Source organism: Macrotis lagotis, chromosome 4 (genome assembly GCF_037893015.1).
Source record: "Macrotis lagotis isolate mMagLag1 chromosome 4, bilby.v1.9.chrom.fasta, whole genome shotgun sequence".
Lineage (NCBI taxonomy): Eukaryota > Metazoa > Chordata > Mammalia > Peramelemorphia > Peramelidae > Macrotis > Macrotis lagotis.
Window position 1 is genome coordinate 52,398,483 of NC_133661.1, and position 25,813 is coordinate 52,424,295.

Sequence of the window (25,813 nt, forward strand, 5' to 3'; positions counted from 1 at the left end):
AACTTGCCTCCTAAAAGACTGGAGATTTTCCCTGGGGTTTTAGAGGCTCTCCAGTTGGGAGTAGTTATCTCAGCTCTGTCTATTGCTTTCCAAAGACTAGTAATTCTCCAGGAGTCTCCCTGAAAGAGGTCTACTCTTAAAGTCAGAGGCAGGAAAAGGGTCTTTCTTCTCCCAAGTTCTATTCTTTGGGCAGCCACACAACATTTTTGTCCATCAGGAGTTTCCGATAAATGCATTTTGCTTGATCACTGGTTTAAACCCACCCCAGTTCTAGGATTCCCTACATTCTCTCCAGACCCCATCTAAGGATTTCTTGGTTTTTCTGGGGAACCCATGGGCCTCTCTCTAATCTTTGTTCCTCCCTCCAGCTGATCCTGGTGGCCAGCGACTTGGGCCAGCCAGTGCCCTATGAGACCATGCAACCCCTCCAGGTGGCACTGGATGACATTGATGACAATGAACCCATCTTCGTGAGACCCCCTGTGAGCCCAAAGCCTTCTCCCCCCCATTCTTCCCCCTTTGCTTCAAGTAGGGCTCAAACTGGGTGGTAAAAAAGCTGTCCTGGGAGTCCCCAGCCAGGGTCCTCCCCCTGTTCTCTTCCTGTAGCAAAGCATCAGTCCCTATCATCTCTCCATCCCCTCTGCTCTCCTCTACCTCCAATATATATCACAGGGTTTGTACCAGCTCCCCCCAGATCTAAAGGAAACAGACAGCAAGACTTAAGTTCATGCTAACTCTGCTGGTTCTTTTTTTCTCTTCCTTTTGAGTATATGTGTATAAACCATGAAGGTACACTTGAATATCATAGTATGTGCATGTATGTGCATTCCTGCACACGCACAGACCTGTCTGGTCTAAATATGCATCCATGTATTCTACTCTCTTACCTCCCATTCTGAAGACAGATTTGATGCCTAATGACTACATCTTATGTCTGAACTAGTAATGAGAGTCACCACGTTCTCGTGGTCCATCCCTTTTGTGCAGAAATCTATCTCTCCTTGTGTCCCTCTCAGCATCTGACCCACTGTCCTTCCCAGGGGGCTCTGTCCACTCCCAGCCCAGGGAGGCCTAGCCATTGGCCCATCCCTAATACCTGTGACTGCTCTCCTGGTCCTGCAGAAAGGTAGCCCCCAGTACCAGCTACTCTCCGTGCCTGAACACTCCCAGCCTGGCACCCTTGTGGGCAATGTAACAGGAGCTGTGGATGCAGATGAGGGCCCCAATGCTATTGTCTACTATTTCATTGCAGGTATGGAGGGCAGGAGGTCTGGGGCTGGATTGAGCCTGGATAGGGCCTCAGTTGGCTCCTCCATTTCCCCTCTTCCCCCTCCCTTCCACTGAATTCATCTTCTCTCCCCAAGCTGGCAATGAGGAAGAAAACTTCCTGTTGAAAAAAGATGGGAGACTCTTAGTGATACGGGATCTGGACCGTGAACGAGAAGCCCTCTTCTCCATCATTGTCAAGGCCTCGAGCAACCGGAGCTGGACAGTCCCCCGAGGTCCGGGGGCTCCCCAGGCCCTTGACCTCACAACTGACCTGACGCTTCAAGAGGTGCGAATTGTCATAGAGGACATCAATGACCAACCTCCACGATTCACGAAGTCTGAGTATACTGCAGGTGACACCGCTGGGGTGGTCTGGGGGCCCTGGAGAGGGAGGGCGTAAAAAGAATCCCATCTCAGCTACCTTTCTCCAGGAGAGCTTTCCCATCTCCCAAAGCCCAAAGTCCAACTCACAAGTGTAGGGATTGTGATGAGGGTAAAACATTCTGTCTCTGGTTGCCCAGGGTTGCCCTAAGAAGAGAGAATCTATGAGCTGTGTTCAGGGAGTCTCATTTTTGATATTCCCCTAAAGAATGAGGATTATGCTGTTTTCTGTCCTAAAAGGGATAAGCGATGGAAACAGCCACATTTATAGTGATGGCTCAGTATTTGAGGGTCCAAGAGGAAATGAGAGGCAGCTCCTACCAAGGGAGTATTGAATATGGGGAAAAACATGGCATCACCAAATCCATTAACTCTATCCCAACTCACTGTTTCTCACAGGAGTAGCCACTGATGCTAAGGTAGGATCTGAACTCATCCAAGTGCTGGCTACAGATGATGACATTGGCAATAACAGCCTGGTGTTCTATAGCATCCTGGCTATCCACTACTTCCGAGAACACTCCAATGATTCAGAGGATGTGGGCCAAGTCTTTACCATGGGTAAGAGCAAACTGCCCTGAGTAAAGGTGAGAGAAAGGTATGCCTCCAGATCCATCTCAGGAGAGAGAGAGAGATCTCACCTACCAGCCCTCCAACCCCTCATTCAGAACCCTATAGGTTTTAGTCCTGATGGGCAGCTAGATGGACTCAGGAGGATGGAGTTCGAATCCAGCCTCAGACACTTACTAGCTGTGTGACCTTGGGCAAGTCACTTAACTCTGCCTCACATCCAGGGTCATCTCCAGTCATCCTTATCTGGCTCCTGGATCCAGATGACTCTGGAGGAGAAAATGAGGCTGGTGACTTAGCATAGTCCCCGTCATTGAAAATCATGTGCATCACCTCCCTGACGTCATGGTCTACTTTGAGAACGAAGGACAAACATTATCAGGCCTGAACTTAGATAGGATCAGAGAAGAGCAGGTCAGTCACCCATTTTCCAGGGAAGCTAGCTATGGCACTAAACTAGGAACTGGGTCAAGGCCAGACTCAGAGGGTGGATGTGTATGTTTGTGTGTCTCCCCTTGAATACATAATACATATAACATTTTAAGATTTACAGATCGCATTGTATCATTGTCTCATTGTCTCCTCACTGACTCCAATGAGATAACCTATGCCGTATATATAAGGTGAGGTAGGTATCATATGTATTACTATACACATTTTACAGATGGGAAAACTGACTCAGCAAAGTTAAGTGACCTCCCTTCAATCACAGCAAGTAAGGATGGGGGTGCTGTAAGATTCACACCCAGGCCTTTCTTGACTCCAAACCCAATCTTCCTTCCCCTATGCACATATGTGAACACATGTTGTTTGAAATACCTCAAAATAAATCATTGGATTAGGAATGTGTTTTGGAGTGTGTCTCCGAAACCAAATATATGCATGTAGGGAGTATGGTGGCCTCAGGGATGTGTGTGTTGTGATTGTAGCCTGAGTATGCACAGGTTAGCCACCAGGGGGAGATGGGGAGCACGGCAACTGGAGCCAGAGAATAGCTGCCAATTTGTTCTGCCCCTTCTAGCCCTTTCCCATGGAGAACTTCTTTTTAACACACACTTTTGGGGGTGTTTTGGGGAAACCCTCCCACTGCTCCCCCTAAACTGAACAATTTTTAAATTAAAAATAGGCAATAAATGTAATCTAAAAACATTTCCATATTAACCGTATTGACGGGTGTATTCATTTTAGCTAGAGCTCAACCTGTTTCATCACTGACCCCCAAGATTTATGGTTTATCATTGTACTGATCAGAGAACTGAAAGCTTTCAAATTTGTTTTTCTTTATAATGTACACATTGTTCTTCTGCTCACATTACATCCATTCAGAGATCTTCCTAATTTCCTCTGAAGCTATTCATTTCAACATTTCTTTTTTGTTTTGTTTTGTTTTTCATTTCAGCATTTCTTAGGGCATAATAATATTGTTATTCCCAAAAAATGAACCTTCCCTTAGTTTCCAGCCTTAGGGTTCTCTGCAAAGAGCAGCCCCGTTTTTAACTGTGGTGTGACTTTTCCTTTCTGAGCATCTCCCTTTGTGGAGAAATGGCTTTCTTTCCACTCCCAATAAATGAAAGGAAAGTGGCTTCCCTGGGTTCACTTCCCAGTCTGAGTTCATACTTATAAACTAGTAATATCTGACTTTAGGGACTCTTTGCCAGTCATGTAACAGTTCAGTAATAGTCTACTTTATCTTAATGGCTCAAACCCCAGGACCAGGTCCACTCAAACATTTGGACCCAATATTTCATCCCTATGAAGCAGAAGCAGGGAATTCTTTCTCTTTCTTCTCTCTGTCTCTGTCTCTATCTCTCTACCTCTTGGTTTCTCTGTCTCTGTCTCTCTCTTCATCTCTCTCTCTCTTCTATCTATCTATCTATCTATCTATCTATCTATCTATCTATCTATCTATCTCCTCTCTGACTCTCTCTCTCTCTCTTACTCTCCTCTTTCCTTGTTCTTTCTTCTCTTCTCCTATTCTCTCTCATTTCCCCTCTTCTCCACCCCCATCTTTCTATTTGTAAGCATTAAATAAAATACACAACTTCATATTTCTACTGTCTGATTTGGAATTAAAATCTAAAGGATGAATAACTACACACATTAACTGAAAAAGGTACAAATAGCTTTGTCAGAATAAAAAAGGGTCATGGGTTCTGGCTACCATCACCCCTGGGCTTGGGATCCCTGGCACTGCTCCTCGTGGAGATGCCCAGGCTCAGTACAGCCCAGTCTTGTTCTCCAGCAGGTCTTCCAGGCTTTTCTCTCACCAACTGTACTTGATCAGTTGTGACTCACAGGTATCTCTCCACTTGAGATGGCTCCTGCTTTCATTCTGCTCACTTGACATCTTTCTTCTCTTCACTGAAACTTTTGCATTACCTTTACCCAAAAACCCATTGTCCAAAGCCAGTTCAGCGGCTATCTGAGAAGGCTGCCCACAGATTAACTACAAGGTGGTCTTTGATAGGTGGAATCCAGGGAAATGACTTTTGCTAGCAGATAGCCCCCTACTTTGCATCCAAGCCTTTTGCAGAGCTCAAAAACTAAGTCATATGTATAAGATAGCCATTCAAAAGTGTATGTTTATGTATGAATATATATCCAAGTTACTACATCAGTATATGTTTGTAAATGAGCATGGAAACGAGTTTGTTGAGACACATCAGTTAGCTTAAGGTAAGCCTTGTCATTTCTCAGGGCCTCAGTTTATTCATTTGTAAAATGAGTTGGTTGGACTAGTTGATCTCATATATCCCTTCTGGGGCAGTTAGGGGGCGCAGTGGATAGAGAGGTCTGGAGTCAAGAGGACCTGAATTCAACATTATATATTTACTGTGTGACCTTGGGCTGGTTACTTAACCCCATTGCCTTGCAAAACTCAAATCAAAATCAAATACCGCCTTCTAGCCTAAAACCTATGGTCCTTTTATCTATTTATGTCCTTGCCCCCCCCCATACATAGCATAGATAATAGAATCTGTGATTCTTCCATAGTGTGACAATGTGCTATGGGGGAGGAAGGGGAAGAGTAGGGTTAGGGAAATGACTCAACTTAGCTTCTTTATCTCTTCCTCACTCAGGAAACGTGGATGGGATCCTACGCACATTTGACCTCTTCATGATCTACAGTCCTGGCTATTTTGTGGTAGACATCATTGCTCTGGATCTGGCTGGTCACAATGATACCGCCATTGTGGGCATCTACATCCTGAGGGATGATCAGAGGGTCAAGATTATCATCAATGAGATCCCCGATCGAGTGCGCGTCTTTGAGGAAGAATTCATCCGCCTACTGTCCAATATCACTGGAGCCATTGTCAATACTGATGATGTTCAGGTACTGAGGCCACAGAGAAGAGGTGGGAGAAGCAATGGAGGTGGGAGTGCTAGAGGGAAATGGGCCCAGCTCAGGAGTACAAAAACACTAAGTGTCTCAGGATAGAGAGGAGCAAAGACAATGTGAGAGCTGAATGGGGATCAAGCAGGTCAAAATCTCAGGGCACGTTATTTTAAAGTTGATGTCAAATCTTTCAGGGCCTAGGCCCATCCTGCCCTCTCAAAGATGCTGGTGCCCGGGGTCAGCTGGGTGGCGCAGTGGATAGAGCACTTGCCCTGGAATCAGGAGGACCTGAGTTCAAATCTGGCCTCAGACACTTAATAATGACCTAGCTGTGTGGCCTTGGGCAAGCCACTTAACCCCACTGCCTTGCAAAAAAACCTAAAAAAAAAAAAGATGCTGATGTCCATAGGACAGAAAAGAGGGTGTGAGAGGGAAAAACCAAGGAGAGGAGATAACAGGTGCCTAAGCGCTGATCTAAGGTCAGAACCTGCCTCAGACACTTAGTAGCTGGGTGACCCTGGGCAAGTCATTTCTGGCCTCAGTGACCCCAAATGTAAAATAAAGATGATGATAATAGCACTTACCTTACAGGATTATTCTAAGAATAAGATGAAGCAAAAAATGAGGATAAAAATTATGAGGCTAAAATATGAGATAATTTTAGTAAACACTTAGCAAACATTCAAGCACAATATAAATGGTAACATCATCATCATCATCATCATTATCATTATTATTAAGGCAAAGAAAAGAAAGGAATAGGGAATGCAAAGAATGGGTTTGGAGAATAAAGAGAGGACTCCAGAAGATGGGAAGTTGGCTTTCTTGCTTGTGACCTGCCCAAAGGAACAGTTTTCATGCCCCCTTTCTTCTCCCACTCCAGTTCCATGTGGACCAGAGGGGCCGGGTAAATTTTGCCCAGACAGAGCTGCTCATTCACGTGGTGAACAGAGAAACCAATCGCATCTTGGATGTAGATCGGTGAGTGGGCAGTCAGTGTATCCCCTGAACTAAGCCTTATTCTAAGCACCATGGAAAAGGGGAAGGTAAAGGTCTCCAATAATCCTGGGAAGCACCATTTTGGTTTTCAGAGAGTTAGTCTCTTAAAAGAAGAGATACCCAAAAGAAACACTAACTGCAGCTGTAAGTACATATAAGGGCCAGTGGTCCTAATCAGGGAAGGCTCCTGAAGAAGGCAAAATTGGAATCATTTTTTGAAAGCTTCTAGTGGAGCAAGGAGAATGGGTTGGCCTTCTGATAAATAGCCTCCTGGGTGGAAAGGGAAGAGGGGAGACCGGAGGTTCTGATGTTTTCCCTCCTCCACATCCAGGGTGATCCAAATGATTGACGAAAACAAGGAGCAGCTGAGGAACCTCTTCCGAAACTATAATGTGCTGGATGTCCAGCCAGCCATCACTCCCCGGCTTCCTGATGACATGTCAGTCTTGCAGGTATGAACACAAAGGACAAGGAGTCCCTGGGGATGGGGGAGAGATTGTGAGGAAGGTTAGAAATCAGACTTCCCCAGTGGCACTTGGACAACTGATTGTAGTAGAAAGTTTCAAAGACGTAGGTGGCTTTGAGTAGCACCCATCTTGAGATGCTTCATCCAGGGTTCAACACCCTGGGAATGAGTCCTTCACTCTAAGCAGAAGCTGTCAGATCCACCTCAGACTTCTCTGGGGAAAGCTCCAAGGGTCATTCCTATATACCCTGGGAATATGAGGGCCTCACTAGGTACCCCCACACAGCTCAGAAGCTCACCCATTGGTTCACCTTCTAGATGGCGATCATCATTCTGGCCATCCTCCTCTTCCTTGCTGCCATGCTCTTCATTCTCATGAACTGGTACTACAGGACTGTGTAAGTTATGTCACTCACTGAACCCCTCCATCAAGACTCTTCTCACTTTCCTGTTTCAGTAAAAACCCTGTAAATATCATTTGATGTTGCCTTGGTGGCCCACTCAGGTTGGACATCCCAAAGAGTCCAGGGTCCAGTTAGCCTTCAATAATACACTCAGCCAGTATATGACTTGAAAAGCCTGGTTTTTTTTTGAACACTCACTTAGGATTCCAGGCTTGTTTCCCATCAGGTCTTTTAGCCCGCAGTTTAGACTTCAGAGCAGATCAAGAGGAGACACATTCATGTCCCCCTCCTATCTCTTTTGCCATCTTTATCTTGTCCCCAGAACTCCCTCCTTAATCCATACTTTTTCTTGCTTCTCCCCAGACACAAGAGGAAACTCAAAGCTATTGTGGCCGGATCCACAGGTGAGTGGTAGCGGTGGGCTTGAGAGGCGAGAGTGAAGAAGAGAAATAAGAGGTTATCTATCACAGAAGCATCTGTGGGCAATGTCAAGTTGTCATCCTCTCCTCATTCTATCTTCTCTCTGGGACCTGGGATCCCAAGCAGAATCCCTATGTAAGATGTGCTGTGACCTCTGAATAGTCTCTCCAATTCCCCCCATCTCCCATTGTCTTCTTCTATCAGGGAACCGAGGCTTTATAGACATCATGGACATGCCCAATACCAACAAATACTCCTTTGATGGGTAAGTGTGTCTGTGTGTGCTGGGGGAGGGAAGGAGCCACCATTGACATTGCTAGGGTCAGCTGCTACATATCAAGTCAAACAGACCTCTCACTGCCCTCTCAGGTTACATTCCTGGTTGTGATGACAAAGAGCACTCTTCCCCACCACTAAAAGCAAATCCCAAGGACTTCTTTGCCACCCATCCTGGAAAATTTCCATGAGGAACCCAGCCCAAAGAGCTAGGGACAATGATATGCTTATAGTTGAGTGAGCTAAATGAAAAGGAAACCAGAGTTCCTGAGAGTACCAAATGAGCCTTTCATTCTCCCACCCTGGGAGATTCAAGTCTCAATTTCTCAGAAAAGCTCCTGATCACTCTAACTGGTGGGCATGGGTAGCCAAAGTCTTTGAAGTTAGTCTGAGGCCTGGATGGTCAAGGTCATCAAGGTCCAGCCATGTGTGGCCCAGAGCCAGCTCCGTAGTCCCTCCCTGCAGGGCCAATCCTGTATGGCTGGACCCATTCTGCCGGAACCTAGAGCTAGCTGCTCAAGCTGAGCATGAAGATGACCTACCAGAGAACCTCAGTGAAATCACAGACCTGTGGAACAGCCCTGCCCGCACACATGTAAGTCCTCCGCCTTTCCTGACCCTCTGTCTCTGCTATCAGACCCTAGAACCCTCAGCCTTCCCACCTCTACCAATAGGCCCCCAACCTCAGAGGCCTCTGTTCTGAGGTCCAACTTCATGAGGTCCTCCTAGCCCTTGGGAACTCAGTGATCTCCTCTGCCAATATAAGGTGCTGGGTGCCAGAGGGATGGATTGGCGGAGCTATTGGGATCTCCCTTCCTCTTTGTTTCCTTTTTACTCCATCCCATCCTCAGGGGACATTTGGGAGAGAACCATCAGCTGTCAAGCCAGAAGATGACCGCTACCTGCGGGCTGCCATCCAGGAGTATGACAACATTGCCAAGTTGGGCCAGATCATCCGGGAGGGGCCCATTAAGGTGAGATGCCGAGGGCCTGTTCCACCTCTCCTCCTTGAAGGCCTAGCCTCACTCCGAATTGGCGTGGCCCTTCCAGGGAAAGGACACAGCCTCATCCTCTCTTACTCCAGAATAAATCTGTGACCCAGGTCACAGAAATAAATGTCCAATGAATAGAATAAGGACTTTCAAGACCTTAGCATCTTGTAAGTTCCTGCACCCACCAAAGAATATAATCAAAATTACTCTAGAGAAAGTATCCTGTCCCTGCCCTCCCCTTGAGCTTTCATTAGACATTTTTCTCTTCCCCATCCTCAGCCTCTCCCCCCCAAACAAACACACCTCTTACGATGGCTTGTTTTACAGTTTAAATATTAGCAAGTTCTTCCAAACAGTGACTAGATCTTTCCCACTGTGGCCTAAATTTAATGGGGGACCTCAAACATCATTTGCTTCTTATCTCTAATCTAACTTCCCATTCCTTTCCCTGGACCTCAATGAATTTTCTTGAAGATATGAGTTGGTAAGTTGGTCCCTATAGTCAACTAGCCCCTCCACTTTGACAACTGAAGGGGGACACACCCAGATAGAGACCAGCACCCCCTGCAATTCCTGATTCTGGACAATAAGAGAGTGGGCATCTGGCCCATCCTCCTGCCTCCAGGCAGACCCATGCTTAGGAATCGCAGGCTCTTGGAGTAAAAACCTAGGCTGCATAGCGCGGCAGCCCCTCAACTCCCAGCCTAGTCGTAGACCTACATCTCCTATTCTGCCTTAGAGCTAACCTCAGTCTCCTCTGCTGGATAACTCACTCCCCCTTTCGTCTTGACTGACTCTTAGTGTCTGTCCAGTAGCAACCCTCATCCCCCACTGAGGCAGAGCTGAGGGCCTCTGGGAGGGGGAAGGGGTTCAATACTGTTACCTCCCTCAGGGTCCACTGCTGAAGGTGGTCTTGGAAGATTACTTACGGCTCAAAAAACTGTTTGCCCAACGAATGATGCAAAAAGCGGCCTCCTGCCAATCCTCCATCTCCGAGGTAGCCCAGCGGGCAGAGGGGGCAGGGAAGCTGCGTGTGGTGCCCCAGCCCTGGGGATGCCGTGTCTCCTTCACTCTTCTCCTAGAACAGGGCCTGTCCTTTCTGCCTTTTGTCTTGGATTGTTTCAAGAATGTGGTGTTGGGGAGCTGGATTTGGTTGCTAACTTGTGTTCTTTGTGTTAAGGAAAGTGGGGAAAGAATGGGAGGTGGGAGATGGAGGCAGGTGGGAAGAGCAGACAGGGTGGGTGAGGGAAAATACTGACCAGACCGTGCAAAGTTTGCTCGAGTGGGCCACTCCCAAAAGTGACCTCTGGAGGAGCTGAGCCATAACCAGTGACCGCCTCTTACAGCTGATCCAGACAGAGCTAGAAGATGAGACTGGAGACCGGAGCCTGGGCCAGGGCAGCCTCCGCTTCCGTCACAAGCAGCCCATCGAGCTGAAGGGGCCCGATGGAATTCACGTGGTACATGGGAGCACGGGCACCCTCCTGGCCGCTGACCTCAACAGCCTCCCTGAGGACGATCAGAAAGTCCTGGGCCGGTCCCTGGAGACACTGACTGCTGAGGCTGGGGCCTACAATGATCGTAACGCCCGCACCGAGTCCGCCAAATCCACCCCCATGCACAAGATGCGGGAGGTGATCATGGAGAGCCCACTGGAGATCACAGAGTTATGACTAGAAGTGGCATCGCTGGTGTGAGGGCCTCCAGGCCCAGCCTGGCAGTGGGCAGGCAGCTCCCAAGACTGCCCAGAAGAGGGCACCCCAGAGCAGAGGGACCAAGGCATCCTCCTTATCCTAGTCTTGGGGTGAGGGCCAAGGGGGAGGATGGGTCGTGGCTCAGGCCACCTCAAACAACCTCCCAAGCCCCCAGTATCAACCTCTCCAGACTCTTTACTTTTACCAGACGCTCATTCAGCATCTGATCTTTACATTCATAAAATTTGTTATTTTTTTAAGAAAATCAAACAGATCTATTAGCATCTACGGATGACATCAGGGGAGTTTGACCCTGGTTCCTGGGGGTCCAAGAGTTTGACAAACAACTTATTTGAGAACAAGGACAAGGACAAGAAGCTCCAGGCTTTTGCTGCCTTCTACTCCTTAAACCCAACCACCACCCCAGCTTAGGTTGCTCCATTTCCCCTATTTAGGGTAGAAGCCTTTGGTTGGGCAAGGGACATCTAAAGGAGGGAAACAGCGATTGCTCTGAAAGCTAGTTTGACCTACCTACCTCCCCATCCTAGCACCTTAATCTTAGTTAAAATCCCACCCACTGCTTTTTAAGCCATCCATGAATCCATGCCCATGATGGTGGCGGAGTCTGTCTTACTGCCCCAGCCCTGGAAGAGGAAGGGAGGCACTGGGAGGAGGGTCATTTTCTCCATTTTGCTGGCTTACCAAACATGTGCAGCTGACAAAGCAAAACAACTGAGGTTCCCCAGGTTTTGAATGTCGAGTGTTTGTTGTGTAATTTTTAAAAATTAATTTCTCCCTCTAACAACCCCCACCTCACCTCAGTTTCATTTCTAAGTAGTCATTGTTGAAAGTTTTTGGAATGGTCTGTTTAAAAAATGGAACCGGAAATACACTCTGGATTTGGTAAATCTCACCCGTGTAGTCTTAGGTGGTGGGTAGGGGGGCTGGAGTAGGGGGAAACTTCACCTTGACCTCTTCCTTGAACTTCATGAACCAGCAGGTGGTGGAAGGGTGAAGAGAGGAGAGCTAGATAACGCTTGGAGTCATCCTTCTGTGGGTCAAGTTCTCTCTCCTTCCCTATTCCAACCAAAGGGAAGATGCCAACATACCCATGGTAGATGAATTACCACAAACAAGCATCTCTAATTTCTCATAACTTTTAATGTGAATCATAGATTTATGGTCAAAAATAATAAAAAAAAAATCAACAGTATTTCATAGTAGAGCACAATGGAAGAGGAGAAACTGAATCCCAGGCTCTTTCAGTGCTCATCTAGGACTATTTTTCTACTAGGAAACAAGAAATGCCAAATTTTATCCTCCACATTGATTTAAAAAGTAATTATGATAATAAGGTCTGGCCTCTGAGAAGGAGCTAATAGTGACCTGGGACTATTTGATCCCAGAATTCCATGTAAGCCATACCATAGACATGCTAACATTCACCCAGAGATAGAAGAAAAAGACTCATTGTCCTTGAATTAAATAAACACTGCTATTGTTGATACCTTAGTCAAGGCCTTTGAGAAAGAAAATTCACTACATCTCCCTCCCCACCTGTAGGAATAACCCTGCCATCCCCCCACCCCAATGCAGCCCATCCTGAAACCACCTCGGTTACAGTTTTGTCCCACTTCACCAATTCTACTTCAAAGCAAAGGCTCAAAAAATGGATGGCCAAGAAACAGAAAATAGGAAAAGACTGTCACCCAAGGGTGGGGAAGGGGTGTCAATGAAACCAAGTTAAGTCTGAGTTCCCTCAATCAACGATGGTGAATCCAAAGCTTTGCTTCCTCTCACTTTCTACTCCTCTTTCTAAGCCAACAGTGAGCAGACTGGGACTCCTCCACATTGTCAGAAACTCAGTTAAAAAAAAACAAGGACTCTGAATTCTTAGGGACTTCTGTCCCTAATAGAAGGCAACCTATAGATTAAAGGGGACTGTGATAGAGCCTAACAGCCACAACCTAGGACAGTTCTTGACACAACTAAGTGATTATAATTTTGAAACCCCTGATCTGACTATCAGTGGAGTTGGGCCCATGCTTTCTCTGTCATCCCTATCTGCACTTTCTACCTAACCTATATCCCCACCATCCCACCCAGATTATAGTCCATGATGCAGTCATGGCCCATCATTCACCTAGGAGAGGAGGAAAAAGCATGATGACATGGCCCACTATGGTGCCCTTCAGACAATGATGTCAAATGGAACAAAAAAGCAATGGGATAGAGGGAAAAAAAGGACAAAGATATTTAAAGATAGAAGGGGGCAAAAAACAGATCCATATGTTCCTTTCCTCCAGACACACAAATAGGAGAGAAGTTGTAATTTCTTCAAGCAAGAAGGGCTCTTCTCTAATTCCATTCATGATTCTCGCAGAGCTCAACAGCCTAGGGGAGAGAGAGAGAGAGAGAGAGAGAGAAATTAGATCCTTCCAATAACCCCAAACTACTTCCCTTTCCAAACTGAGTCCTAAGACTCCACACCCAAGACTCCACCCAGTCCAGGCACTCATCTTTAGAGCCTGTGAGGGTAATACCAATAGTAAGGGTTAATATAGGCTGACAATACAGAATATTTCAGAGTGCCCCCAAGAGTGGTGCCCCCAAGGTTTGCAACTGAGGGGGTAAAAAGAGGTCTAATATAATAAATGCCAGCTGACTTGTCTGTCAATGGAAACAAGCTTACAGACTCTAGATCCTCTTTGACAGAGGCAGGCAGGGCCCACAAGTGCCCTGGAAACATTTCTCCCAGTTACTTTGAATGGACTTGAACCCAGGGAAAATATAGCCACACCATGTGTGACAGAAATCAAATTTCATTTACTTAAAGTGGGAGTTTCAAGATGTCAAATGGTTGGCTAAGCAATGAAAAAATTAAACATGTCTAATTCAGGAGTCATGGACCCCTTTAGCATCTGGTGAAACCTTCTGTGAACCCCTACTCAGAATAATATTTTTAATGTATAAAATACAAATCATTACAAAGGAAACCAATTATATTGAAATATAGCCATCCAAATATAATTTTTTTTCTTTATAGACCGAGGTTAAGAACCCTTAGCCTAATGTTTTCTTATTTACAAAGAGTTTTAAATACTCTCCTTCTTTCTGATACTTATGATACCCTTGGGGGGTGGGGGAGGCACTAAGTAAAAGTATAGACATTATGCCCATCTGCCAGATTCCATCCTTGAAGGTGCAAAATGACTTGCCCCAAAACACCCAGAGAGCAAGAACAGCCACAATGTTAACTCAAGTCATCCGACTTGAAATCCAGGGCTATCTCTACTCTGTTCTAAGAAAAAAGAAAAGCACAAGACTGAACAGAGAGGAAAATCCACCCATTGTTCTGCTACCCTCTGGACCAAAAGACCCAAAAGATGGATCCCTAGAAGCCTTCCCTTTCTCCAATCTGCAATGACCAAGTCCTGGAAAAGAACTGACAATCATTAGGGAGCACTAGGCAAAAGTAGGGTTCTGACCTCCTTGTCAGCCAGACCTAGTCCTGGAGAAGGGAAGGGGGTCTTGACTCTACTGTGCTCCCTTAGCCTTACTAGCAGAGTCAGTAAACAGGCAGCAACTGTGGAATAAAATATGGTATAGAGGATTTCTTGGTCTTGTCCATCTTTCCTAAATACCTTACCATATCTCCCTCAAGTCAGGGTTTTGACCAATGGAAGCATCTGGTATGAATTGAAAATCTCAGGTTAGCATCGCTGTTGGCCCAATCTCAGACTCTCAAGGTCATTTCCCCAGAGCCGAGGAGAACACTCACATTGCCCTTCTATCCTGAGTTAAATCAAACAAAAGATAAACCTTCTTCTAGTCTCTCCACATAACCATAACCAATTCTCTGCATCACCTCATTAAGCCTCACTGGTTTGGAAAGAAGAAACCCTAATTCTACATGAACCCTACTGAAGAAGATTTGGTCACCCTCAGACTCAAGGGTCAACCATAGCTTCCTAGATAAAGACACCTACCTCAGAAAATATGACTCACTTGTTAAAATCTGCAGAGCCACCAGCCTACCCACTATATGAGATTTGAACATCAAGGCAGGGGTTGGCCATGTTGGAAATTAAAATACAATCAAAACAGAGCTGAAGGGAAAAATACTTCTCCATGTTTCAAAGGCATACATGCCACATCAAACATCTGCTGCCTATTTGACCACTCTGACCCCAAAGTAAGAAGTATGTCTCAGCTGAAGAGGGCTTGCCTGGGAGCCAGCAGATGTGAATTTGATTCCCTCTCTATATGACATAGCTTCCATGGGGGCAGGCTAGATACCACACAACCCATAGTTTCATGAACTGCTTTTCTCATAACACTCCATGAGGAAAGTAGAATAAAGATAAGGCCTAAGTTCTGTTGTGGCTAGAATCTAAACGAAAAGTACCTTCAACCTAAAGAATCAAATAACAAATGAGACATATTAGCCAGAGCTTAGCTAGGTTCCTAGAGCTTGGGATAAAACAGAAGATAGTGGAAGGAACTTACATTGCATTGAGTTGCTGTCTCCATGTTCTTACACCAGTAGCTTGGGCCCTGGACACATTGCTTAGTTTCCAAAAGCAAAGACTTAGGAGAAGCTTCAGGGCAAATTCCAATTTTCTATATGGGGAGAAAAGGATGTGAAAAAAAAAGAATGAGCTGAGTTCAGGTGCTCCTCTCCTTCTGCACCTGCCTTCCACTTGGGAGGAATCCTGGGCAAAGTGAGATAGGCCTAAGACTGTATTTGCCAGAGGGATGCTGCCTAGACCCCAGAGATGTCCAGCTGGGTTGGGAGGAGAAAAGGGTGTTCTTTCAGATATCCCATGTTCTTGGAAGGGTATCAGAGCCAAGAATACTGACAGCTCTCCAGATGTGCTCATGGGCTCCAAGAATAGGACCCTACTCACACTGCCATGCTTACCGGGCACAGAGAATTAGGATCCATTTCATCATGCAGGGCCCCTATTAGGAGGGGTTCATACTCCTTCACAAACTCATCACACTGTGGAGCAGAACAAAAGAGAACACTCAGACAGCCCAAGGGAGCTTGGGCCACACAAGGGGTCTCAAGAAATCATCATACTCTAATCACAGGGAGCCCACCTTCCCAATATGCCCAAAACTTGTCCCTGTCACCATCCCATCCTCTTCAGATCTTCCCCAGCCCATCATCTCCCTCTCAGGAGGACCCCAGGATCTCCCTGTTCCATTTAGGGGACCTGGTTACCTTCTCCTTGGGCCCATCAGTTACCCAGTCTTTAGGAATGAATCCTCAAAGACCATTTGTTTCAGCTTGAAGAACAAAACCCTCTACCCAATGAGGACAAGGGAGGGAGATAAGTGGTGTCAGTGCTTTGGGATCCCACAGTTAGTTGATCTTTCTCACTCTACAAATCTTAATGTCTTGGCATTACCTTTTCCTTGTAAACTCCTGGAAACTTGCTACAAGCCTTCTGGAAAGCATGGAGGATCATGTTCTGGGTGCTGTTCTTAGCTAGGATCTGGTCCAAATACCCATCAAACATTTTACACAGTTCACAGAGGGTATTACTCTGGGCCTTTTTAGCTACAGATCAGAGGAGACATGAAAGACAATGTGATGTACAAGATCCTAAGCCCTGAGCAAAAGGTCCATCCAGGGATTTTTCCTTCCTTACCTGCATGGGCTGGACTCTTGCTGTGGCAAACATCAAGAATGCTACACAAGGAGTCAGGTTTAGTCATCTCCAGGAGTAGATGAAAAATATTCTGGCCATAGCTCTCAAGCAAGTCTCGGCAACTGCCAGCTAGATATTTGGGGATCACCGTGCATACATTCTCTAATCTGTTCATCACAGCCTCCTATACTCCAAGAGATGGTATGTAAGATTGATTCAAGTTTGGGTGCTGTGGTTTATAAGAGGTTGGGGTTTTTTGGAGGGATGGGAGGGGGGAGAAGGGGAAAGAGGCTACCAGTCCCACACCTATAGAGTCCTCCAGTTAAGCCAGCTGAAGGAGTTTTAAACTGAAGTCCTTCCCTGTTGTAGAAAATTTATTTTCCTCCTGTGTCTGTAATTTTATGACCTAAGAGGACCTGTCCCAAGTCTATCTTCAAGCACAGGACTACCTTCAAGGAGTTAGAAATTGGCTTATTCATGAAGCTAAACCCAGCACGCTCATCTCATTTTCATGATAAAGCACCCGACTTGAAGGGAACAGAGAAAGGACCCAGACCTATAGTGCCCAGCCCTTGGAGGGACTCAGTGTTGGAAGATCATGGGACAGGGATGTTCACTGAGCATACCTACCCTGGTCTTGTTGCCTTCCAGCAATTTGATGATCTCTTGGATAATATAATGGCACAAATGACAAGGGAGCTCACCCTTCATCTGGATCAAGTCCTTCTATTAAGAGAGCACATGGGTAGAGATGATGTTTTTGAAAGCTATGATGCACAGAACAGAATAACCTTAGCAGGTAGTTTGTAATCTTTGAAAAGAAGCATCTAGGCAATACACCAGATAAAGAGATGTACCTAGAGTCAAGAAGACATGAATTTGGCCTCAGATCCAGCTTTGGGATTCTGAATAAGTCACTTCACCTCTCTGTGCCTCAGTTCCCTCACTTGTAAAATGAGACTAATAATAGCACCTACCTCCAAGGGTGATGAGTGTAAAATAATATTGTAAAGTGCTCTGTAAATCTTAAAATGCCATATAAACATTAACTTCTGGGGGGAAGAGAGCACACAGGGACCTCAAAGTCACTGGGATGGCATAAACTATTCCCCAGATAACTCCAACTCTCCTTGAACTTACTGCCATGAGGTTCCTCCTAGCTCACATTGCTCCAGAATCAGAGTTATGCCTAGAGTACCTGCCATAGGCAAGGGAAAACAGAGGTACAGGTAGCTAAGAACTCAGCATCCCTCATGGGTGAATTTAGCATCTCCTGATTATCACAGGGAAGCGGTAGGCTTCAGAAGAAGAAAAGTCCTAGGGTGGGGCCTGGAGGTCTGCATGCTGCTGCCAATACACACCTTACTAACTATGTGACCCAAGCTTCATGGACATCGAGGTTCTCATCTCTAAGATGGGGACAAACACTCTACTCACTACTTCTCTCCAACAAGCAATATGGAACCCATGATGCTGCTTCAATTTAAACAATATCTTTTCTTCTTCTTCTTCTTAGGGCAAGGGGTTGGGTAGCATGCCTGGGGCTGAGGAGATGGGGAACAGAAAGGAGGGAGTGTTTTGGAGATAGAGCCAGCCTTGATAAATTACTTAATTTTAGGCAAAGTCAACACATAAGAGAGAATGGAGAAGAGAAAAAATAGATTTAATGACCCAATTAGGATCTAATAGTTCTTCTGTCTAGAGGCAGCACAAAGAAAATGATGAAGTCAGCAGCCCAGGGTTCTGCTCACTAGCTGTGTGACCTTAGATAACTCCCCTCATCTCTCTGGGCCTCAGTTTCTTCATCTGTAAGGTTCTTTCCAGCTCTATAGCTACGATCCTATGATTTCTCAGAGGTGTGTTTCAGGGACCATTGGCCAGATCATTGGGGTCCAGGGTGAGTCAACCCACCCTGGATATTAAGACCTTAAATAAAATAATCCAGAAGCTATAAAAGAGGCACTTAGACCGTGAGACCCAAGCTGTGGGAAAACCAGCACCCAGTCAAGGGGGCCACTCCTGTTTTCTGAGTGAACTACCTCCTCTATGTGTATCTTCTGTCCTTGAGACCAGTCCCTGAGGAGTTAGAGAAAAATAATCTGGAAAGTAAACTTATCACAAAAGAAAACCCAGGAAGGCCTCAAAGTCTCAGAGCAATTTGGTTTGGCTAGTTGAGTTGGGCAATTGAGTGTCTCAAGTTCATCTGTGTGACTCAAGTGAGGCAGGGAAGACCTGCTCCCTTCTCTGAGCTTACTCTTCTGCTCCAGAAAGACTCAACAGGCAGTGGTGGATGGATCGGGGGGTCTGGGTTACCTTCACCGGCTCTTGTGCAGGGATCATGGTACTGGCAGCCACATGAGCTGGCATCATGGTCTGCAGAGGCATTTCTATTTCTGTGTCACAGACTCCAATATATCCACACTTCTCCTTGAATTCCAATGGAAAAGAACAATGGGGAGTCAGTTCAAGAGAAGGGCAGCCAGTTCCCTTGAACATAGCATTGCCTCCCCCACAGTCACAGGCCTCCCACTAATGGGGACTGACTCAAGGTAGAAGCAGTGGGGCACCAAAGAGGTTTGACAAAGGTCTGCTCCAGCATCATATTGGTGGAGGAAACATTACATTCTCTATCCATACTTAAGGAAAGCTTCCTTCAGAATCTTAAGTCATACCCTGGGTTTTCCCTTGTTCATGTTACTGAGAGACTTATAATATCACAGCTTAACCTTTTAACCCATCCTTTGGGCCTAAATCAACTGAAAGGCCACCTCAAAAGATTGTCTTTGTCCTAAGGATGTCTGAAGTAAGATACCAGTTATTTGCACTGATCTTATCCATCAACATACATTAATTAGGCATTTACTGTGTGATAGGGATCATACTAAATACAAAATATACAAAGAAAGAGAAAAACCAGTTCTTGTCCTCAAGAGGCTTACATTCTTATGGAAAGACAACCTGTGTATAACTAGAGACTTGATGGAAGATAACCTTAGAGCACTAGGCATTGACAGCTGTAGGGACTGAGAAAAGCCTTTTAGAGAAGGAGGGCCCACTTGAATTGAATCCTGAAGGAGCGAGTGCTTCCCTCTACCCTAGAACTGCAACCAGGTTGTCAGCTTGTTTGTGACCAATCCCAAGTCTCTCTCAGCCCTGGAAGTCCCCTCAGACCCCTCAACCCAAACCTATTTATGGGCAGTAGATTAACACCAGCTGCCAATAAAGAGCCTCCTGTAATTTTCAGACAGTTCTCCAACCCCCTAATAATCTATGGGCTGAGAGTTCTGGAAGTCACTGCAGTAGATTCATTAGCCCTCAAGGCCTGGCTGCCTTGCACAGGAGCCCAAGGCCTCACTGCTGGCTTAGTGTTGGACTGCACTCTCCTCTTCCCCAGTGAGACAGCCCTTCCTCCAACTTTTGAAGTTGTCTTAGACCGGAATGTTTTTCATGCCATCTCTTTGTTGACTTTGCCGCCCTTGGAAGCATTATTTTAAAGTTGTTTGGAGGGGAATTTGGGAGAGGTCAGTTAGTCCCTGCCTTTGCTCTGCCATCTTGATGGCTTCTGCCTCATCACCACTTGCTACAAAATCAACAGCCCACTTACCTTTGGACCAATTTCCACAAAGTTGTCAATAAAAGTCATCAAATTTATGCAAGCTTCACAGGCAATAGATTTCTGAAAGGGAAAGTAGAATGTTAAACAAAACATTGAATAAAGTTTTTAACACTGGCATTTTTAAACTTTTGGGAGTCCCAACCCCAAACATACACAAACATACCAAGCCCTGCCTTACACATTTATTAGCATGACATCTCCCCATTTTGACAACTAACTACCTACAAGCAGAAAAGTCCATTTCCATACCACACAATCTCCCAAAGCTACCACCATTGTCTTATGGTGTGCTGCCTCGGCCACAAATATAATATACTATTTGATATGACTGCCATTTCAAATAGAATTTTCTCACTACCCTCACCCTAAGTTTCCATCTCCCTGGTCCCTGGAGTTGTATGCTGCCCTAAGGTTTCACAAGAGGACTGCTTTTGATTCTTAAGTTCACCACTTCCTTCTGTGGACTTGAGGGAAGATGGAGAGAAAGAAACAGAAATAAATAGGATATGGGTTGGGGGGAGGGGAGGATTGGAGGAAGAAGTCATGGAAGCCCTGCTCCCCCTCCCCAGAACATAGAGGAGGTCATTAGTGGGGATTTTTGGAACTCAGGTGATATGGACAAATCATGTACAGAATATGTTGGCGCTGAAACTTATTTGGTTTATCCAGTGAGGCAAATGAGTCTCTCCTCCCTTTTTCTCAAGAGTTTGAATGTATGTTGTTCGGTCATGCATGACACTTTGGGATCCCATTTAGGATTTTCTTGACAAAGATACTGCCTTTCCCTTCTCAAGCTCATGTTATAGAGGAGGAAACTGAGATAAATAGGGTAGTGATTTGACCAGGTCACCCAGCTAATAAAGGTCTGAGTCTACATTTGGCTTCAGGAAGCTGTCTTCCCTACTCCACGCCCAGTACTCTTATCTGTCCACTTTGCCACCCAGCTGCTTGGGAATGTATGACATACTTATTTATTAAGAATATGTTCATCTTTTTTTTTTGTTTAAAGTTTACTTTTGGGGCAGCTAGATGGCACATTGGATAGAGCACCAGTCCTGGAGTCAAGAGGACATGAGTTAAAAACTGGCCTCAGACACTTAATAATTGTCTATGTGACTTTGGGCAAGTCACCTAATCCCATTGCCTTAAATAAATAAAATTTTTAAAAAACAAAAAAAGTTTACCTTGTCTTAATAAGTCAGTAAATAATCAATCAATAAATTGATAAACTAGATTTGCTATTGTTTCAATGTAATAATAAGGGGCAGCTAGGTGGAGATGCCCTGGAATAGGAAGGACCTGAGTTCAGATCTGATCTCAGACACGATATACTTAATAGTTACGTGACCTTGAACAAATCACAAACAAACCATTGCCCCATTAAAAAAAAAACACATAATCTAGTATTCATTGGGAACATAAGAAACAGCTAGGTTAGAGAGATATAAACTGTCATATTTGTCAGTGAGATTTCTGCCTAAAGCCTCAAAGTTAAAAAAAAGTTACTACTTTATTCATCTCTACAACATCCTAGAGAAGAGAGAGACAACATCCTAGAGAAGAGAGAGCAGGACATTTCTGGATAAATAAGTTAGGGAGGAGCAGTTAGGTGGTGCAGTGGATAGAGCACTGGCCTTGGAGTCAGGAGGAACTGAGTTCAAATCCAACCTCAGTCACTTAATATTTACTTGTGAACTTGAGCATGTCACTTAGTCCCATTGCCTTGCAAAAATAAAAATAAAAAATTATAAATAAAAAAAATAAGTTAGAGAGCTGGACTGGCTCCACCCCAGAGCAAAGTCAATCATTACAAAGGCCTGATTTTAATGAAAAATTTTCCTTGCAACCTTCAGAAAGTAAAAAAAGCAGAAATAGTAAGTGTAAAGTCTTGCTCTAATCATAGATGTCCAGCCTCTTAGCTCTTCTAGGCTACGTCGCCCAATAAAACTTTGCAAGGGTCACATTTAAAATTTAATATTTATTTGTGACTATAGTGTAACCTATATAACCATTGAGTATAATAATAAAATGTAATAATATCACAACAATGGGCTTTGAGACCCGAGGACACATCTACTCTAAGTTTCCACTCAGCAGAGGAAACTCAAGAAAAACAGGGAAAAGGGCAGACTAAGAGTGACTAACAACCTTCCTTGCCTGCTCATTAGGTCAGTCAACAGCGACTATGTCTGCTGTCTTTTTTATACCCACCTCACAATGAGTTTATAATTTAGTAGGCAAATTTAGATATGCACATCAATAACTCATACAAGGTAGATATGTATGGAATTTTCATGGAAGACAAGTATCTCTGGTGTGACCCCTTTTCAGGTCTGCGCATTCATTTTTGGTGTCCACCAATTCTCACCTGTGGCTCCAAGAGTCTGTGGCACATTCATCTGCCATACCCAGGCGAAATCATCTAGACAGACGGCTAAACCAGGCTAAGGATAACTGACAAGCTTCCTACCAATCAATGAGTTGGGGGATATCTTCTCCAAACATGTGAAGACTTTCCTGGCTAGAATGGGCAAATGAGAACAAATTGTTCCAACAGCCTTGAAGATAGTTGAAACAAACTTGATCAGACACCTGGATATAACCAGTTGTTTTGACTTTTGTTCTGCCACTGAATTTAGATTACTCAGGAAAAGAGAGTAAGGCTGATAAGTTTGTTCAACTCCACTTAAGTTCAATTAACAAGCAAGTCGTCGCTAATAATGTCATTGGTCCTCTTCAAAAAAGGATGATCAAAGGAGGCAAGGCCTGGCTATCACCCCCACTGTGACTGTGGGGGCTTCTGTGAAGTGAAAGAAGTACCCCGGATTCTCAATTTCAGGATCTAAGTGACCTTCAAATATGGACATGTTTCCATGAGGCTGTGCTGAGCAAGATAGATCTTGTCTCTATGAACACTGTTAAATTTACAGTCAGCCTAACAACAGAATTCCAATTTTGCTCTCACATTAGGAATTTGAGTTATCCAGGAGGTGTGGGAGACAGAGCATCACTGCATTGCATATCCATTCCCCACAGAGCATTTATGTTCACCATATCTGGAGATTTCAATGATAAATACCTCACTTTGCTTGTGATTTCACTGACTCTTCCATTTGGAGATAAGACCTGTCCAGTAACAAGACCTGTCCAGGGCAACAGAACTCTGAGAACCCGTTGACCCAGGGATCAGTCTGGGTGGTGAGAATTTAAGGATGTACCAGGATCTAGGGAGCTGGGTGTCCTCTCTGAATAGGTTGAATATACAATGATGTTCATTCTTCTCCAACCTATTTTATTTGAGAATTGGAAATATGCTTGGCATATTTGATGGGATTGGAGGTTTTCACATTTATGCCAGAAAGTCACTCAGGGTCCTAGATAATACCTTAGTAATAACAATGACAGAAAAAAATAGCTGACATTTATATAGAGCTTGCTATAATGCAGCTAAGTGCCCTACTGGAAAGAGTCCTGGATCTGGAATCAGAAATCCCTGACTTCAAATCAGTTTTTAGACATATCCTAGGTGGATGACCCTGCGCAAGTCACTTAACCCTGTTTACTTCAGCCACTCTGATAGCTTTGCCAAGAAAACCCCAAATGGGATCACAATGAGCCAGACACAATTCAACAAAAGCAACAACCAGAGAGAGAGAGAGAGAGAGAGAGAGAGAGAGAGAGATGACAACTTACATAAACACAATTTTTACATATTGTCTCCCTAACTAGAAAATTAAAAAAAAAACTAGTTTCTGCTCTTATAGCATTTGCCTCAAAAAGATCCAATAGTACTCATGGACATCAATTTCTAATAAAATGCAATCTAATTCCATTAGTATTCCATAAGATTCTATTTATCCATTGGATGCAAATATTTTCACATGAATCACCATAGTTTCATAGTATGAAACCACAATGACTATAATCTTCCCATCACTATATGATATTAAACCAAAATGCAATCTTCAACCACAATAATGCTACAAATCACTATTCTATGCCAAATTGAACCTTAGCAAGTGACAGTGGAGTAAATATTTACATTAAGATCTAGGACAGTAAGAAGATTATATTTGGAGGAAAATCCATAAGAGCGGTTCACTTAACACCATTAAATAATAGTCTTTCATATGCAAACCTAGCCAAGTCAGGGACAAAGGAAACAAGAAGTCCAAGGAAGGCTTATTGTCAATTATAACCAAGCCAAAATAAATAAAAGGATAGGATTCAAAACAAAAATGAAATAGTGGAAGTCTGTAAGAGGGACAGGGAAAAAAAAAGAAATAAAATCATACCTCAAAAGAAATAAAACTTTACACCAAAGTTTTAGAAGTCAATAAATTTCCCAATAAGGGCAAAACTAGTGTCCTAACCACTAGATAACCATTCGAGCCTATATGTCCACTTGACACTAGAAAACATTTAAGGGAATGATGTAATTATAGATTACTCCAGAAAGATTATGAAAAGTTTGGAAATAATGAGGATTGAGTAAATACACTCACCATTGTTGTCCTGCTCCCAAAAGTCCTCTGACAGTGTTCACCTTCTCCACACTCAGATGCTCTCATGAAATTCTGGCAAGAGTCCTCAGAACCCTCATCACAGTCTTCCTTCATGAGCACTGGGGTGATGTGAGCTGAAAAGTAAACATAAACTCATCAAAACTATTCAGAACACAAGACCCTGTTCTATCATAAATATTAAAAACTATTCACAGCATTTCCTCAATAAAAGAATTCAAAATTAATACTTGCCTCACTAGTATATTATCAAAGCATCTAATAAGCTTTATGTGTAAAGGAGTGTTATAAATGGCTCCTAACTATAAAACTTAGCCTGAAGTGTTTGAATAGCTTTTATTAATTCATTTTTCCTGCAGAAAAGGGCTGTCTCCCCAGGGGGAAAAACCCCAAATTGTGACGAAGCCCAGTCTCAGATAGAATATGAAAGGCTTTCTCCTCCCCTCCGAGTCAGCCATTGGTCTGAATCATCAGGGATACAATCTAATCAATAAACCCACTTCATACCACTCTCTAATGTTTTCCCCACCCTGGTCACACAAGGCATGTTATGCTGATGGGTCTCAATCATCACTGGGGAGTGTATAGTAAAATGCATGGATCTCATTAAGCAAGAGGCCAAAGAGCCTAGGGCAACCAAAACTAGTAGGAGTAGGCCTGGTCTATTCTCAGGTCTGATATTTTATGGTCAGGTGGGAAGATCTCTCCCCTTCAGTGATTGGTGGCGTCAATTCCTTAATCTCCTCTTCTGTCTTACTCTGACATACCTGCACTAGCTGCTGTCTTTTCTATAGACTTTGACAGACCCATCTTTGTTATATATATGTATATTATTTATATATATATATATATATATATACATATTTTTTTAATTAACAGTCTCCTCCTACATCCTGTGGAAGCCAAACACCCAATTTTCCTCACAATTGGAAGTTATATTTTCTTGTGTTTTGGGGGGGGGTTGTAAGATAGTGGGGTTAAGTGACTTGCCCAAGGTCACACAGCTAGGTAAATATTAAGTATCCAAGGTTGGATTTGAACTCAGTTCCTCCTGACCTCAGGGCCAGTGCTCCATCTACTGCCCCACCTAGTTGCCCCAAGAGCTGAATTTTCTTACAATTATAGGACTAAGAGAGCCCTAGACTTGCTCTAATGTAGCTGCTGTCAAACACTAAAGCATTCAAACCATCCATAGGTACACTG

At 44.4% G+C, this 25,813-nt stretch overlaps 2 protein-coding genes across 2 annotated transcripts in view; one reads left to right on the forward strand and one right to left on the reverse strand.

Annotated features, from left to right (window-relative positions):
- CDH23 (cadherin related 23) overlaps positions 1 to 11,719 on the forward strand; it is a 460,126-nt gene extending 448,407 nt beyond the window's left edge. Inside the window, exons 52-64 of the mRNA XM_074232774.1 lie at positions 369 to 482; positions 1,123 to 1,252; positions 1,365 to 1,622; positions 2,050 to 2,211; positions 5,301 to 5,557; positions 6,444 to 6,541; positions 6,891 to 7,011; positions 7,344 to 7,423; positions 7,793 to 7,833; positions 8,054 to 8,114; positions 8,591 to 8,720; positions 8,977 to 9,099; positions 10,464 to 11,719. Of these exons, the coding sequence (XP_074088875.1) occupies positions 369 to 482; positions 1,123 to 1,252; positions 1,365 to 1,622; positions 2,050 to 2,211; positions 5,301 to 5,557; positions 6,444 to 6,541; positions 6,891 to 7,011; positions 7,344 to 7,423; positions 7,793 to 7,833; positions 8,054 to 8,114; positions 8,591 to 8,720; positions 8,977 to 9,099; positions 10,464 to 10,790 (1,902 nt within the window). The 3' untranslated portion in view covers positions 10,791 to 11,719. The remainder of the gene's footprint in view (positions 1 to 368; positions 483 to 1,122; positions 1,253 to 1,364; positions 1,623 to 2,049; positions 2,212 to 5,300; positions 5,558 to 6,443; positions 6,542 to 6,890; positions 7,012 to 7,343; positions 7,424 to 7,792; positions 7,834 to 8,053; positions 8,115 to 8,590; positions 8,721 to 8,976; positions 9,100 to 10,463) is intronic.
- A 22-nt stretch (positions 11,720 to 11,741) lies between these two features.
- LOC141520872 (prosaposin-like) overlaps positions 11,742 to 25,813 on the reverse strand; it is a 34,914-nt gene continuing 20,842 nt past the window's right edge. Inside the window, exons 2-10 of the mRNA XM_074232775.1 lie at positions 24,593 to 24,726; positions 20,076 to 20,147; positions 18,785 to 18,898; positions 17,102 to 17,197; positions 16,472 to 16,655; positions 16,229 to 16,380; positions 15,736 to 15,816; positions 15,321 to 15,434; positions 11,742 to 13,205 (exon numbers count right to left, since the gene is read on the reverse strand). Of these exons, the coding sequence (XP_074088876.1) occupies positions 13,170 to 13,205; positions 15,321 to 15,434; positions 15,736 to 15,816; positions 16,229 to 16,380; positions 16,472 to 16,655; positions 17,102 to 17,197; positions 18,785 to 18,898; positions 20,076 to 20,147; positions 24,593 to 24,726 (983 nt within the window). The 3' untranslated portion in view covers positions 11,742 to 13,169. The remainder of the gene's footprint in view (positions 13,206 to 15,320; positions 15,435 to 15,735; positions 15,817 to 16,228; positions 16,381 to 16,471; positions 16,656 to 17,101; positions 17,198 to 18,784; positions 18,899 to 20,075; positions 20,148 to 24,592; positions 24,727 to 25,813) is intronic.